The sequence below is a fragment of the Rhodamnia argentea genome, chromosome 6 (assembly GCF_020921035.1).
Source record: "Rhodamnia argentea isolate NSW1041297 chromosome 6, ASM2092103v1, whole genome shotgun sequence".
In the NCBI taxonomy this organism is placed as follows: domain Eukaryota; kingdom Viridiplantae; phylum Streptophyta; class Magnoliopsida; order Myrtales; family Myrtaceae; genus Rhodamnia; species Rhodamnia argentea.
This window is the reverse complement of record NC_063155.1, coordinates 18,595,402-18,612,394: the sequence shown is the minus strand read 5'-3', so window position 1 is coordinate 18,612,394 and position 16,993 is coordinate 18,595,402. Positions and strand designations below refer to the sequence as shown.

At 38.3% G+C, this 16,993-nt stretch overlaps 2 protein-coding genes across 2 annotated transcripts in view; both read left to right on the top strand.

The window, feature by feature from the left end:
* LOC115751677 (protein BONZAI 3-like) overlaps window positions 1-16,993 on the top strand; it is a 1,030,407-nt gene that overhangs the window by 777,974 nt on the left and 235,440 nt on the right. The window lies entirely within an intron of this gene.
* LOC125315529 lies at window positions 97-15,274 on the top strand. The gene is made up of 5 exons (XM_048280715.1): window positions 97-449; window positions 634-1,266; window positions 5,288-5,620; window positions 5,911-6,476; window positions 15,232-15,274. The coding sequence occupies exons 1-5, from the start codon at window positions 144-146 to the stop codon at window positions 15,272-15,274; spliced, it is 1,881 nt and encodes a 626-aa protein (XP_048136672.1). The 5' UTR covers window positions 97-143.

Genomic DNA, 16,993 nt, shown 5'->3' with positions numbered 1-16,993 from the left:
AAAATCCGCGAAGAACATTGTGTTTACGAAGCTTAAGGACAATGAAGGTGCAAAACTGCGAAAACCCGAGGTTTCTTTTTTCTTCTTCTGTGGCTAAAGCACTCGGGCAAATAAAAGAAGTAGAAATAGCGAATTGTAGACTGATGGAGGAAATTATTGATGTGCAAGAAGAAGAATTGGAGGAAGTTGCAGCCGCTGACACTTTAGAATTCCCTTTGTTAACCTCCTTGTCTCTTGAGGAAATGCCAAATCTCAAGACATTTTCTTATGGAAAGTACTGTATTCACTGTCCATCCTTGATAAGACCGACGATATTCGGATGCCCCAAAATGATAACATTTTCTTCATTCGAAGGAAAGCAACGATCGATGACAGGTGATATAGGTTTACAACAAGCTTTTAGTTGCATCAACTCTGACTTTTCCTTGCCTGTCTTCTTCAATGAAAAGGTATGTAAGCATCTATAGTATTTTTCTGTTAACCATTCTTCTAGTTCTAGTTAGTGAAGCATTATTTAGCACCAAAAGTTCAGCAGATTGGGTGGAAAAACTAACTTATTGTTCAGTCCCAAAGAGGCCCCCAAGTTTACGTCATGATAAAATTCTGTACCAAGTACACAATGTTTTTACGCAGGTTCATTTTCCAAACTTGGAGGAATTGGAGCTTTCGTCCATGTGCGAATTAAAGAGGATATGGCCCAATCAACTCCACGGACCGTCCTTCTCCAAACTCGAATCCATCACCGTTGGACGTTGTGAAAATCTATTACATGTTTTTCCATCAAATTCAGTCGATAGGTTGCATAGCCTCAATAAAATTGAGGTGGTCGAGTGTCCCTCCTTGGAAGCATTATTTGAACCAATAAGTCTCAGCGACGAGAAAAGGAGAAAGCCATTGGTCCTCTCTGCATTAAAAAAAATGAAGTTGATGAATCTGCCAAGGATGAGAGACATTTTGAAGAGTGACTTCAAGGTAACCTTGGCATTTCGTAGTCCGGTGGAAGTGGACGTGAGCCATTGTCATAGTTTGCCATATCTCTTCTCAAGTGCCATGGCCAGAACTCTTGATAAACTCGGGGTGCTTGATGTTTCCTGTTGCAATAACCTGCGTGGCATAATTGCAATGGAAGAAGGAAAAGGGAATGATGTAGAGACTTTGAAGTTCCGTCATTTGAGCACACTCAAGCTTGGTTACCTTGAGAAGTTAATTAGTTTCAGCTTAGCGAGTTGTGCTGGTGAAGGTTTACATCCTCTATTTGATGAGAAGGTATCATATTCCAATTTATCTCATCTATTAATTTACTCTGTTTTTTATGTTTTGGCCCAAAGCAATTTTGGGTATTCAGTTTATGTCCATACATTTGTAGCTTGCATTTCCCAAGTTAGAAAAGCTACACAAGTGATTTCAACATCTACTGAACAGTTACATACTTGCATTCTACCACATTTTGATTTAATTGTTCGATTTTTTTTTTCTTTCTGTATTTGTCGTGTTTTCTTGGAGTCTATACTTTGTCGGAGAAAGTTTTGAAGTGCAAGATCCACGAAGCATTGTTCTGTGCTAATTGGTTTTTGTTTTTATATCGTCAATATCATATAATGCACAGACTATGTTTTTCGAATTGTTCAAAGAAGCGGGAGCGTAAAAGCTATTGTGTATGTGTGTTGTAATGAGTGAAATCTAAGATAGGCCAAGATTAGAGATTTATAGCAAATATATTGTTGAAGTTATTATCCCACATCGTTTGATAATGGGTTTGATATGCTCTTTACAAGTTGGTGTGGAAGGATATTGAATTAAAGAAGAGCAAACTTAATATTGGAGCTCACACGTGAGGGGGAAATTGGTAGGATGCACGTGCGAGTTGTGTTAGAGAAGTCCCACATTGGAGAATTAATGTGAGACAATAACTTCAACATATATGATGCGCAAATGGATATGGTTGTCTAACTAAGGAGGGTATGGGTTATGATACTGCTCAAAGGTAATGCTTGATATATGTTAGAACAACTTATGCTTTCACCTTGAAAATAATATGACAAAATCCATTCAGGACAATAAATTTTAGGGGGTGGCATCTGCTAACCGAAAATAATTTGCATCTAGTCTTCATTTCTTTATATTCTATCAATAATGTTTATCCTCTGATGTTCCTTGCTGTTGAAATTAAACTTTTCTCTTTTTCGAGGAGGATAGAGAATCGGCTCTAATGAATTAAAATGAAACATAGCAGGTAATTTTTCCTAGTATGGAGTTAGATGAAGATCTCGCACCTCAATAATATGGAGAAGATATGGCTTGATGAGCTTCCTTCAAATGCATTTAGCAAACTCAAGATGCTAATAGTGGAGTATTGTGAGAAACTTTCATCTATATTTTCATCTAATACTATCCTCACACGATTCCAAAATCTAGAAAAGTTAACCGTGACCGATTGTGGTTTCTTAGAAGTGATATTCCAAGTTCAAGAGTTAAATATGAGCGGAGCTCATTCCACAAGTACTTTTCAATTGAGAGAATTGAATTTGGAACGAGTTCCGAAAATGAAGCACGTGTGGAGGGGGCATCCTTGTGGGACTTATATTTGAACGCTTAAAATATTTGAAGGTTGACAAGTGTTTGAATCTCAAAAGTTTATTCCCAGTCTCTGTGGCAAAAGGTTTGACCCGACTTGAACAACTTGTAGTAAGTTATTCTTTGGTGGAGGAAATTATAGCAGAAGAAGACGGAGTAGAATGTGATCACTTCTTTCCGCGATTGACTGCCTTGATATTATATTATTTGCCGAGACTGAGGAGCTTATACAGGAATAGACATACGTCAAGATGGCCACTCTTGAAGGAATTGCGAGTGACACACTGCTACAAAATGAGGTCATCGACACTCTTTTATGGAGAAGAGGTACCATCTTTAATTTTAATTCTCTGCCTTTGTCTTCGTTGGTCTATGGTCATATCTCTCGATGCTTATTGTTCTCAATGGGAAATTGAAATTGTCAAACAAATCTTGCTCATTTTCGTTTAGAAATTGATTTGCCCAGAAATTTGAAGGTTAATTGAAGTTTATTATTTTCGGCTCTTTTTTTATTTTGGAGGATTATATTTTAGCGATCCAAGTTGTTACTTTGGAAAAAACTTAATATTGTATTACTTTTTACATACAGTCATGCGTCTAATGAATTGCTTGTGTCTTATCTATTCCATTATGTTATTGGCATGTCTAATATGGTTGGGAATTGGGATTTGTCCATTTAATTAAATTGACCTTCCTCGTTCGCCAAAATTAAACAAACTTCAGTATGATGTTTCTTTGGCAAATTGCTCTAAATATGGAACTACATCGTCACCATGGTTGGTAACTGTCCAATACCACTTTTATCACGTTTACCCAACCGCGTGTTAGTAACTTATCAATAAGTTTGACTACTTCCAACATTTATTAACACTTCGCCAATAATTTTAACAATCTACCCACATTTACTTTTGAAGCTTACGAACATATTTCAACTAATTATAGACAATAACCAACTTTGTTTTATTCCACCAACATTTACTATTGGGATTACAACAGCTTTTGAAACTACCATTCTTAATTTGACTAGTGTGCCAACATCCGTCGCATTAACATACCAAGGAACTTTCGTCACTTACCAACTTTTGCGCTTGTTAGTTTTTGGAAAGAACAACCATTTTTTTTTATATTTCCAAAATCATCAACTACTTTAATAATTTACCAACATTTATTCATCAACTACTTTAATAATTTACCAACATTTATTCTTGTGGCTTATTAGCGTATTTGAAATTATTAACTCTTAATTGAAATTACCTACCTTAATTTGATTGGGTACTTACATAGTTACATTCGTCACATTACATACAAACTAATTCTAGTCACTGCTGTTAAGTTTTGAAAAATACCAACATTTTTTTGCACTTCCAAGATTACAAACTACTTCAATAATCGACCAATATACTTTGAAGTCAGTAACTTTTACTTGAAATTACTGACCATAATTTGAGTAATGTACCAATATATCCCACATAACATAACATACCTATTAACTTCAATCACTTAGCAACTTTTTATCTTGTTAGGCTTTGAAATGTACTGATTGTTCTTTATACTTCCGAAGTTACGAAAAACTTTTATAACCAACCAATATTCACTCTCAAGGCTAACAAACACCTTTGAAATTACCAACTTCAATTTTGAATTACCAACCTTAATTTGATTGATTTACAACATTCATCAAATTAACATACCAGCTGATTTTAGTCACTGATCAAATTTTTATCTTGTAGGTTTTGAAAAGTACCTTCTCATTCTTCTTCTCAGATCACCACCGACTACCAACGTCTATTCTTGTGGCTTACCAAAGCCTTTGAATTTACTAGCACTTATTGATATGACCGATCTTAATTGGATGGGTATATTAGCGAGATACGAACACGAAACTATGTTCCATTTTTAACCACAAGGAATACTAGAAACGTCCGTTTATTTAGGTGTTATGTACTTGTAGTTTGTTCCCTAGCTAATTTGACCTTTCATTCGCTATTTTAAGAATGAACAATACGTCTTAATCATTTACTCTTTTCCCATCAATTTTTTTCAAATATAATCTCTTTGTTGTTTCATTGCTTGTTCACCCACATCCCATCAATTCAATTCCTTTTTTCTTCCTTTTCTGTTTCTGCCAATTATCAGTTCAGTTTGAATGCACTATTCTCAGAGTTACAGAAAGGTGAACCCCATCCCTTGCTTATTATATAGAGTAAAATATGAGAACTGCAGTTTAGAAAACGGAGTGCAAAATAATAAGACCACATCGTACTATTGAAACATATTTTCTTACAATATAAGTAACACGATTTGGTAAAACAAATAAATTTTGTTTTAAGTTGTTTTTTTTTTTTTGTTTAAGAACTTGTTGAAATTCATTTGTTTATTTTGCCTTTGGATTTGATTAGTTGACAATTGAAATAGCTTAAGTATCAATATTTTTGGTTGACTAATTACTTTCTTTATCCGACTCGTGAAACCACTAACCACAAACATCCCTTTTATGTGCTACTTTTATAATGGTCAAGTCTGACACTAAGAAGTTTTTCCTCCCTTTTTCTTTAAGGTAAAACGGGCTAAAAGAGATTTTCTTTTATAATGTTCATCGGTTCTCTTTCCTTTTTACCCTAATAAATGGAATGACATTTAAGTCATTGGGCCGTGGCTGTGGCAACAGCTTTGATATGGACTTTTGATGGCCTAATACAACGGATTCACACAGGTCTTTCAACCCTTAGAGCAATTGACAATAGGGAGGGAGGACGAGGATGTTGTGATGAGGCAATCTTACATGTTTGACAATCTCAAAGAGCTGTGTTTGTCGTGCTACCATGATCAGAATGTGTCTTTTCCCTCCAACTTCCTTCTCCAGAGATTTCCCAATCTAGAGACGCTTGATGTGGACTGTAGTTCCTTCGAGGAGATATTTCCTGGAGATGCGTTTGGACATGGGGGAGCGACTTCCCATGGAGAACTAATTAAGATGGAAAAACCTCTCAGGGCACTCAAAAATCTGAAGCGACTTGGGCTGAATGAGCTATGGTACTTGAGGCAAGTTTGGAAAGATGGCTCTTCGATGGCTGAAATCCTTAAACAGATTGAAGTTCTCTCAATTTTCCGGTGCCCTAGTTTATCGATCATTTTTCCATCTCCGACTTCGTTCCATAGCTTGACAAACTTACAAGTAGAGCATTGACAATCTAGAGACGAGGATGACGTGATGAGGCAATCTAGAGACGCTTAGAGCAATTGACAATAGGGAGGGAGGACGAGGATGTTTTGATGAGGCAATCTTACATGTTTGACAATCTCAAAGAGCTGTGTTTGTCGTGCTACCATGATCAGAATGTGTCTTTTCCCTCCAACTTCCTTCTCCAGAGATTTCCCAATCTAGAGACGCTTGATGTGGACTGTAGTTCCTTCGAGGAGATATTTCCTGGAGATGCGTTTGGACATGGGGGAGCGACTTCCCATGGAGAACTAATTGAGATGGAAAAACCTCTCAGGGCACTCAAAAATCTGAAGCGACTTGGGCTGAATGAGCTATGGTACTTGAGGCAAGTTTGGAAAGATGGCTCTTCGATGGCTGAAATCCTTAAACAGATTGAAGTTCTCTCAATTTTCCGGTGCCCTAGTTTATCGATCATTTTTCCATCTCCGACTTCGTTCCATAGCTTGACAAACTTACAAGTAGAGCATTGCGTTGTTTTAGTTCATTTGGGGACTTGCTCAGCTGTGACAAGTCTGGTCCACCTTACTCATCTCATCCTAAGAGATTGTGGTGCAATTAAAGACGTGATAACAGATGATGGAAATGGAGCAGAGGAGATCTCTTTCCCCAAACTAGAAGAGTTGATACTTGATCGTTTACCAAGCCTTGAGAGCTTCTCCTCCACAAATTGTGCCTTCAGGTTCCCATCGTTGGCGAGGATTATTGTCGCGCGGAGCCCCAGGATGAATATATTTTGCAAGGGTGCCTTGAGGACACCAAAACTAAATAAAGTACTCCTCCACTATCAAGATGATGAAGGGCGTTGGGACGGCGATCTTAATACAACCCTACAAACCTTATCAACATGAAACCATCCATACCGAATTCAGTAAGTGAGGTAATCATTTTTTCTAATGAGAGATGTTATTGTATAACTTGTTTTCTCCTTAGTCTAACTAATCCCCAGTCTCCCAAACAAGATAGATAATGACATTGAAAATCCTAAAATTTGTGAGTCTCCGTCACATTTAGTCCTAATTTTTTTTGGCCCATTTGAAATTTACTTAGAGTCTAATACTTTCAAAATGCCAAACGATTAGTGATATAAAGAGACACTACCTACGATTGATATTCGCTGGCAGAATAACGTTAAACAATTTTTAAAACAATCATTTTATTTTCAACAAAAAAGAAGAAGAAATAACTGATATCATATGATGAGTGGTAATCAATGTACCTATAAATAATTTTCTACTTTCTTCTTCTCCAATTTCCAAATAATAAATGCCTGCAGTAAATGGATTTACATAAAACTAAATTTCTTTTGTTTTTTTTTTTTTTGGTAAGGTTACTAAATTTCTTTTGTTGCTTCTCGGGATATTTGCTAATCACATTGTATGTGATATGTGAGAATATATCTTTAACAATTTGATTACATGAATTCACGGTGTATAACTTGCCACAAGCAATTGGGTCTTCGTGTTCTAACATAACCCAATCGGTTTAAGTACATCTAATTTCATCATTAGAAAAAAAAATAACTTTGGAGCTGTTCAAATGGATTTAGTTTGTCAAGGGACCGAAAATGAGTAAAATGTACTTATATTATGTATGTAAAATACTATAATCTATTAGTCAATTGTTAAGTATATCAATGATTTCATATACGTTTGGGACATCGAATATAAAATATTGGTTCCTCTATTGTGGATTTTGAAGGGAATGAGGAGGGTGACCATAATATTCTAGTTTCTCCATTACTAACATGTTTAGTCCCCCAAATACCAGCTCCATTTCACTCCAGGTTAGAACTTCAGTAACTTCCTTTTTCTCGAGGACATCTGCAATGTAGCACACGTTACAGAGCTCAAGAATCGGTCGCAACTCTCTAAAAATTTTATCGATCTCCAAAAAAGATACTCCGGCAGCAGCCTTCTCATCATTTTCTGACTTGCATGTTTTACCAAATAACGGATGGAACATTTTATCAAATCATGGTGCTCAACATTCATTCTTCAGAAGCTGTTCAGCTACAAGTTTGCAATTATGCCCCATCCGTGTCGTTAACCAAGTGCTTCTTCTTCATGTGTTGCCCTTGATTCTCTCAAAATACTGAATTCTAACGATGTTTTGCAGTTGCCGGAAACTGTAAGATGAGAAATTGGCTCGTTCCATATAGAAGAAGTTGCATTCAAGTTCATCGGCTTTTCTTGATCAACATCTTGCGTAGTGGCATAGTTCTCGAGGACTGCTTCAACCTTCTTTTCTTATAATCCCTCGTTTTTTTTTTTTTCCTGAATTAGGTGACAACTTATCCTGTGGGAATTTGGACATTTCATTGGATTTGTAATTTCATGCTACGAGCACACACAACCTGGACTGCAATTTTCTTAGCAATTTGGCATGTAGGAATAAATTTCTTCATCCACTCCAACTGTAGCTAAATTTATGCTCTAGCTTTGCAAGATACATCCCCCGCAGAACCATTGGGGAACGCATGTGAGTTATTTCCTTAAGGCTTGGTTCTCACCTCTCTTCCATCCCTATGACACTAGCAATCTCTTTTAGCAAGATCCCGTTTTTCCCATGTATGCACAGGATGAGCTATGTACCCTGAGTTTGTCATCGACCTATAATGGAGAGACTTTCTTTGGCAAACATGGTGAAATTTCTTCTCTTATCGGTCACATGGTTCTTTTGTCACGATAGTCCTAAACCGGGTACCTGTACTCTGTTATTTTCCCTTTCTAGATATGTGCGCGGTACGACCGTCATTTGAGTTAAATACCAACTGTGCTTTGACGGAACTTGGCGAAGATCGGGCTTTGATATCATGTGGCGGCAGTGAAATCATCCAGGTTACTTTCTCTCAAATGCTTGTCGCTTTCTATATTCAAGAGACTACATTGAACCCTCCTACTGGGTTTCTGATTGCCATCGGCATGCTTGTTTGTGTGATTGTTCTTTCATGAGGGGAATTTTAGTGATTGCTAAGGAAGAATGTCCTAGATTGCGTGGTCATTATTGTTTCCAGCAAACTGCCAGTGTTGCCTAGAACATAGATCATTTTCTGTTAGTTTGCGCTTTTGTAATCAGTTTACGGACAAAATCATCCGCAGAATTTAATACACAAAACACAACTCAAATATGCCAAACTCGGAACATATCAAACCAAAATGAATTATGTATCATCGTTCAACTCAAAATGCTTCAACAAAAGTTCACGCATCAATCAAACCGCCAATTATTACAACGCTTGTTGCAAAAGCAGTATAGGACCAGACGGATCAAATCCAGATCCGACCATGAATTGATGTTTCATAACCATTTTATTCTGGTGGATCTGCAAATGTTTGTCGGATCTTTCAGGTTAAACACCCTTCCCGCTATGAAACAGATTGTGTGGAATGAAGTGCAAGTCTAAAGAAAATCCATATTTAGGGGCCCTTCCTCTTTGAGCTCTTTGAGCTCTTTGGCCACGCCTTTCACGATATGAAGATGGAATGAGTATTCAATTTATTATGGTGTGGACGAGAGAGAGAGAGAGAGAGAGAGAGAGCATGGCGAGGTGTTAAGAGCAGTTCATAGACTAGATGACATTGATCTTGTGGACTGTGGCCGGTGGAAGAGGAAACAATGGAATAAAAATAACAATAAAAAAATATGAATTATTTAAAATTCTACAAAAATTGCTTCATATAAAGTTATGAAATTGAAATCATTTTTCGAGTGAGATCCAAACACCGAAAAATGTTTTCGATGACATACTACCAATTATAGAAAAACTGACCATTATCCTAGAAAATGATTTTCTGGAAAGCTTGTGCCTTTATCACGGAGTTTTCCTTGGCCAAAGGCGCCCTTAGATAAGATTCGCAGCAACATGGAAAGAATGTACACCAAACCGGGCACAATTAGAGCGTGGAGATGTTTCATCTTGGAGGCGTATCATGAGATTTTCAGCCACAGCAAGGAGACCAATCAATCCAGCAAATTTGGGCCAGCCAAGAGCAGGAATTCGTGTAATATTTCCAAGTGCACAAATAAAATAAAAGATTTACTCCGTCATCTAGAACCAAAAGAAAGCCGAGAATCACTCACAATGTGCAGCTGGATGAAATTTAAAAGGAAACTAAAAGATTGCGCGCAAGGAAGGTAGGAACTTTGGCCGAGTATTCTGGTTTTGACAATGAAGGGGGAAGCAATATGATTTTTTCCTAAGAAAAAACATAGAATTCATATAAAGAATGGATTTGCTAGACTTTCAATTGTGATTTTCTTGTACTTTTCTTTACGAGTACTATCCACTGAAGAAGTAATCTAGTACAAAAGACTTAGGTTTCAGATCTATTATTGTCGACGCTTTTTTCTCATTATTTAAGAGCTTGGCGAAAATTTAATGTCTTTCTAATATCACTATGGACTTTTCTAAATATTGGCTTGTCAACTATATGTGTTCATTTTTTGTCCCGATAGGTCACGAGCATGAGCATAAAGAGCCAGTTCATATGGGCACCTATAGCACAGTGCAAACCCTATCAACAGTTAAGTTTACACCGTTTGGCCTATGGATGTATCGTCGTGACTTAGAGCAGTTTGCACACAGTTGGTGGTATTTGAACATGTGATTTCAATTCCCTATTTGAAAATCTTCTAACGTCCCAACCAATTGTGCAAACTCTGGAGTGTTATATGAAAAAAAGATGGAGATAAGAGAAAAAAAAGGTCAACAAACTGAGTATGACCATTTTTTTGTTTTCATTTTCGAGGTTCTATTTAACAATTGACGGGAAATTTCAAGCCATCTTTTTTTATTCTTAATGTTGCCGCGCATAAAATTATGAACTTCGTCTACCGTTCAAGACTAGGTTGGATAGTTGACTAAATTGAATTCTTATCCTCACATGTCTCAAATGGAAGTGATAATTTGAGGGAGTCCTCCTTTGTCTCCCAGCAAATATGACCCTAGATAAGATTAAATTTACAAGTTGCGGGGAAAAGTACACTAGAAGTGCCATAACTTTTGTACGGCGTTCACTTGAGTACCATAACTTTCAAAATGTTCACTTAAGTGCCATAACTTTTAAAAATCGTTCACTTGAGTGCTTTGTTGACGTGGCAGTCGGAAAAGCTGATGTGGACGCCGGAAAAGTTATTGTAGACGCCGGAAAGCCGACGTGGCACACCAGAAAACCGACGTTGCACGCCGGAAAAGTTGCTGTAACACTAAAGTGAACGATTTTGCTCCGACATAGCACTCAAGTGAACGATTTTTGAAAGTTATGGCACTTAAGTGAACGTTTTGAAAGTTATGACACTCAAGTGAATGCCGTACAAAAGTTATGGCACTTCTAGTGTACTTTTCCCCAAGTTGCGTCTATTGGGCTCGACACAAAACCTCATAGACCCACCAGTTATGTCTTAGTCCGAGTGCAAAAATAGTTTTCACTGCATATAACTTATAAGACCAAAGAGGCCCAAAACAGAATTGTATTTACAGTGACAGTAATTCCATGGGTCACTACATTTGAGTCGAGGGGATGAGGAAACTTATGGGAGAAAATGTCAAAATTTGTCCTTTTGCTTTCTCAAAAAAAGTCTAAAGTTTTCCTCATTTTCCACCGAGACCGTCATTTTCTCCATTTTCCTTTGTTTCCCAAACATTAAAAAAGTAACTCTACCATACTAATAAACGGAGGTTAACCATTGCCAATTGACAAATGACTTTTTCTTTTGAGAATCATATGATTTTTCTTTTTGTTAAAAATGTCGGACTACATTTTTTCTCACCTCATACATGCACTCGATAAAGGAACTCTTCAAATTGTCCTCAAATGCCGAAAAAGAGAGAAGTAAAATCTTCGGTGGGCCATAGCTTAGTCTGTATTGCTAACTTTCTAGCAATTCCTTTTTTTTAGACCTAAAGGAAGTGATCACATCAACCAGTCAAATGATTTGAGTGAAATTCATTTCTTGTGAAAATGACCAAATTAACTCAAATAAGTTCAACGATCACGTCTTGGAGACTTACTCAGTGCCATTGGCATATCCCCACCAACCTGAGGAATAGTTATATTGCACATGAGAAACTTCGGTTATCAATAAAGGAGAATTTTATGGTATGCTCGTGTAAACTATTCCTCAATATTCAAAATTTGTCCCTACTAGAAGGGAAGGGTTCGAGGAAAACGTCCTACTTTACTTTACGGGACCACGTCGCTCCGTAATTGCCTGGCCATTAGAGAATAATGCCTTTTGGTTGAGGGGAAGAAAATAACTCAGAAGACCTTGGCCCTAATTTTGGCAGCAAAGGAGATGATAACTTGCAGATCATTTAAATATTAATTTCTACCATGAACATCTCGAAACTAACATAAGTATCGTTCCTTTTTTTTTTTTTTTTTTGCCCAAAGACCTAAGTGTTGGTTAAATCAAACGTCTTTCAGCAAAAGACAATTACCAGAGAACGTCTATTAGCAAAAGACCTACTTGGGACTATATTTCTATCTTTCGCTGAAGGTTCACCACAGACCAATTTGCCCTCAGCAAGTTCCAATTGCAAAGACATTGTGATTTTTTTGATTTCGTATTGCTCTAACTCCATTCTTGACGAAGCTTTTCTCCAATCCAACGAGTACCCGAGCTGCCAACATTTCCCGAGTGTTTCATGAAAGTAAGGTTTTTTTTTTTTTTTTCAAATCTGATCCTTAATAGACTACGCTGACAATTTGTTGAGCTTTTAGGAACCGTGAACGCGAATATTTCGATTTCTCTTTCTACAAAGACCTTTCAGATCTGACCAAAAAAAAAAAGACCTTTCAGAAAGTACTTGATTTGTCTGGATGTGCATAAACTTCACATGAGTCTACACGGTTAGATTAATTAGGATTGTTATCAATTACTACCAAACGAGCCATCCATTAGCTAGATACTTTCAAGCACAGAGCAGGAGTGAGCAAGATGAACCAACCGGACAGGACTGGATGGACGGACGGACGGATTTGGTCTGGTTCTCGTGGTCACCGGTCCGGTCCCTAGTTCCTCAAGGTGGAACCAGCGTTCGGGCAATCCGATTCTCGGTTCTAGGGGAAAACCAGACCAATGGACCGATCACCCGGACCGAGAAACTTTCAATTTGTATTCCAAAAAATTACAGCTTGAGCAAAGACAGGAAGTTAGAAGCTGAATCCTAAACCAGATTCGAAGCAGAAGCGAAAAGTAAAACCAGATGGGGAAGGGGGAAAACAAGAAAGTGGGCTCAGAAATGATATTTGCTTTTCAAAGCAACAAAAGAAAATGGACAGGAAAAGAAGAGAAGATTGTGGGGTGAGGACAGCGTAGGCAAAAATGACGAAATGAAGTTAAAGATCCTGTTCTTGGGTGACAGTTGAGCTCAAGAATCTATCCAAACCCTACGCAATCTATCATCCCACTGAAAAAAGAAACACAAAAATGTCAGGAGCCCGCTGGTCACAAACTCTATCTCCGAGAATGGAGAGAGAGACGAAAAAGGCGGAGAGAGATGGTCCTGTGTCATGATGACTTGTGTTACGAAGTTAATTCGATGAAATATTAACCTGGTATAGGCATTACTGATTGCCATCCAAACAATCGGCATGCTTTGCTGTTTATTTTCATTTTACCTGTTCTATTGAACTGTTCGAAAATCGGACTGGATCAATGGTCCGGTCTGGTCCGGTTCCAGACACCTCTAATCCGGTCTTCGATTCTAGAAATTAAGAATCAAAATCACCGGTCCGATCCACAGTTCCTAAGAGAATCGGATCAATCCGGACCATCTTCACCTCTTGCATAGAGTAAGTAATTAATATATTTATTTGATTGTGCACACTAGTGGAAGAAAATATGTATGCTCATGAACAGATTATCACATAGGCCCTTCTATCATGTTTTGTCTTGTACTAATGATTGCATAAAAAAAGAATTATCGGTCCCTTTCCACAAATATGTAAGGGACAAAGAGGAATCTTATGGCGTGCTTTAGTCAATTATTGTTGTGAATGAAAACTTGTCCTTATTAGATGGTACGGTTTCGAGGAAACGTCTGAGTTGAAGGGACCACTTCAATTTGATTGACTTACCAACAATAGTCAAATAAAGATGCCAAACGATTTCAGTTACTGACAACTTTATCATCTTGTAGATCTTGAAAAGTAGTAATATTGAGATAAGGATGCGACAAGTATCATAATTTTTGTACGACGCTCACTTGAGTGTTATAATTTTTTTTTTATCCCTTGAGTGCCATAATTTATACACGGCACTCACTTAAGTGCCGAAACTTTTTATTCGATCACTTGAGTGACATATAACTTTTTATTAGGTCACTTGAGTGTCATATTTTTTTAAAAATGTCACGTCGGATTTGCAAAAATTGGTTGAATCTTTTTAAAAAAAATTGGTACTTAATTGATCGATTAAAAGTTATGGCACTCAAGTGAATGTTTTTTTATAAGTTAAGACACTTTAAAAAAAGTTATGGCACTCAAGTGAGCGCCGTATGAAAGCAGTGCCATACGAAAGTTATGGCACTTATGTCATACTTATCCCGGTAATATCTACTTATACATTCAAAATCACCGGGAGTCTTTTCTTTTTTATTTTCTTTGTTTAAGGTATAACGGGCCAAAAGCCTACCGATTCTTTTGTCTTCTCATGCCTAATGTAACGACATTCTAGTCATTGGGCCGTGGCTTTGGCAATGGCTATGAAATTGATCTTTTGGTGGCCTAATTGAACGCACTCCCACAGGTCTTTCTCCCCTTGGAGGAATTGACACTAGCGAGGGAGGATGTTGTGATGATGCAGAAGCATTACACCTTTGCCAATCTCACACACCTGTCTTTGGGATGCTACCATGATGAAAATGATGCTTTCCCCTTGGATTTCTTTCTCCAGAGATTCCCAAATGTAGAACTTCTTACAGTGGTCTGTAGTTCATTCGAGGATATATTCCTAGAAGATGCGTCCGGGCATGTGGGAGCAACTCCATGTGGTGGAGGACTAACCGACACGCAAAAATCTCTTAAGGCACTTGGAAATCTGAAGCAACTTGGGCTGATAAAGCTGTACAAGTTGAGGCGAGTCCGGAAAGATGGCTCCTTTATGGCTGAAATTCTTAACCAGATTGAAGTTCTATGGGTTATGAAGTGCCCGAGTTTATCAATCGGATTTCCATCTTCCATTTTATTCCAGAGCTTGACGATTCTAGAAGTGTGGGACTGTGCTGGTTTAGTTAACATGGGGACTTGCTCAGCGGTGACAGGTCTAGTGCACCTTCTTGAGCTAATCTTAAGAGATTACGGTGCAATGAAAGATGTGGTAACAGATGATGGAGATGGAGTGGAGGAGATATCTTTCCCCAATCTATGACAATTGACACTTGAAGGTTTAACAAGCCTTGAGAGCTTCTCCCCCACGAATTGTAACTTCAGGTTCCCATCGTTGGTGCGTATTGTTGTGAAGCAGTGCCCTTAGATGAACGTATTCTACAAGGGTGCCTTGAGGACACCACAACTAGATAAAGTCCTCCTCTCCCTCCAAGATGAGGAAGGGCATTGGGAGGGTGACCTCAATACCACCATTCAAACGTTATTGACATGAAACGATCCACACCGAATTCAGTAAGTAAGGTAAATCTGCATACCCAATCATGTTTGCCCAAGCCCGGTGTCAAAAGGAAGAAACCTGTGCTGTTGGAGTTCTATATAGACTCATATGAAATTGGTCTATCCTAAAAAATGTTTGATTAAGTTTTAAAGGAAGGTAATATGATTTGACTTTCAGTTTCGGGGGCTTTTAGGCACTTTCACACCAATGCGTTCTTGCTGTTTAATAATTGCTTAGCATAACCTCTGTCAATGTAGCTTCTAAGATTGTGAGGCTTTGTTATATGCAGCTGTATGCTCGCCCACTTCTCTGGTTAATCTTGAGGAGTGTCTTACCGACAATGTTCGTTTCTTTCGGGTGTCATGCTCGCTACGATCGAAGTGCCCGATTTTATTTGCTAGAAAGTGTCTCCTGTAGTAAGAGGTTGAAGCAAGCTTTTTTCCGACCTATGCACCAATAGTTTTCTATTGCATGGTGTTGATTCCTCTCAACATGGCTTCTTCGGGCAGATGTGTGGTTTCACGATGGGCAGGTGCTTCATTGAATAACTCACTCTTTTTCTAGTTTGGGATGTCCTCTCTCTATCATTTCGTTGATAATGGTACTGGAGTGGCATTACAAGTAGTGTCACGACCCGAACCTTACGAACCGTCGACATCCACCTGGCCTCGCTTGCGTACGGTTCTCCAGGATCCTCGGGCCAACAAAATTAAACAACACATGCGGAAGCAACAACAATCCCCATACAGAAAACCAACAAAACTACGATAACTTGGGATGGTAAATACACACATATGTACATATATACATAGTTGTTACAAGCTGTCAAACCTAAGGCTTCAGGGGCCACCGTACAAGCCCGTGACCACCTATAACAAAAGACACGTGGTTGAAGCCCACTATACAACCAAAATACAACACTCCACAAAAACCGAGGGGCCGACTATCCTAAGCCTTATCCTCGCTATCTCAAGCGGCTACTCAGCATCCAAAGGCTCCACAACTTCTCCCGGCATCTCGATCTCCGGGTCGGATCATTGCGGCGGAGGGTCTGAAAACAACGAACCCACGACGGAGTGAGATAAAATCTCAGTAGGAAAATCTCTAACCCTAAATCAGGTCGCTAGTGCCTCCCGACACATTTTCATTGAAAAATTTCCGACAATCTCTCTTTCTTACCCCAAAAATTCCACAATTAAATTTCAGAAAAATTCCATTCTTTCTCCGAAAATTCACACACCTTCTCAAATATTCTACGTTACTCCCATCTCGGCGTTCCATGCCTCGGTCCGACAATAAAATATTCTACATGCTCCAAGACCCATTTTTAACACATCAGGCCATAATATAAATATCTACATTACTCCAAAAATTTCTACGTTACTCCAAAAATATTCCACGTCACTCCAGAATATTCCACGTTACTCCAGAAATATTCCACGTCACTCCAGAATATTCCACGTTCCTCCGGAATATTTCACGTTACCCCAAAAATATTCCACGTTGCTCCACCGCCATCAAATAAGTTCATAACATTGAGCCTCGGACCTTTATGGAACACGACTCTATATATATACCAGGGTCTCG

Coding starts and splice junctions, on each gene's coding strand:
- LOC125315529 (XM_048280715.1), top strand. CDS start 144: ATGGAGGAAATTATTGATGTGCAAGAAGAAGAATTGGAGGAAGTTGCA. Junction 1,267..5,287: donor ATCCTCTATTTGATGAGAAG/GTATCATATTCC, acceptor GGATTCACACAG/GTCTTTCAACCCTTAGAGCA. Junction 6,477..15,231: donor TCCACAAATTGTGCCTTCAG/GTTCCCATCGTT, acceptor TTGTAACTTCAG/GTTCCCATCGTTGGTGCGTA.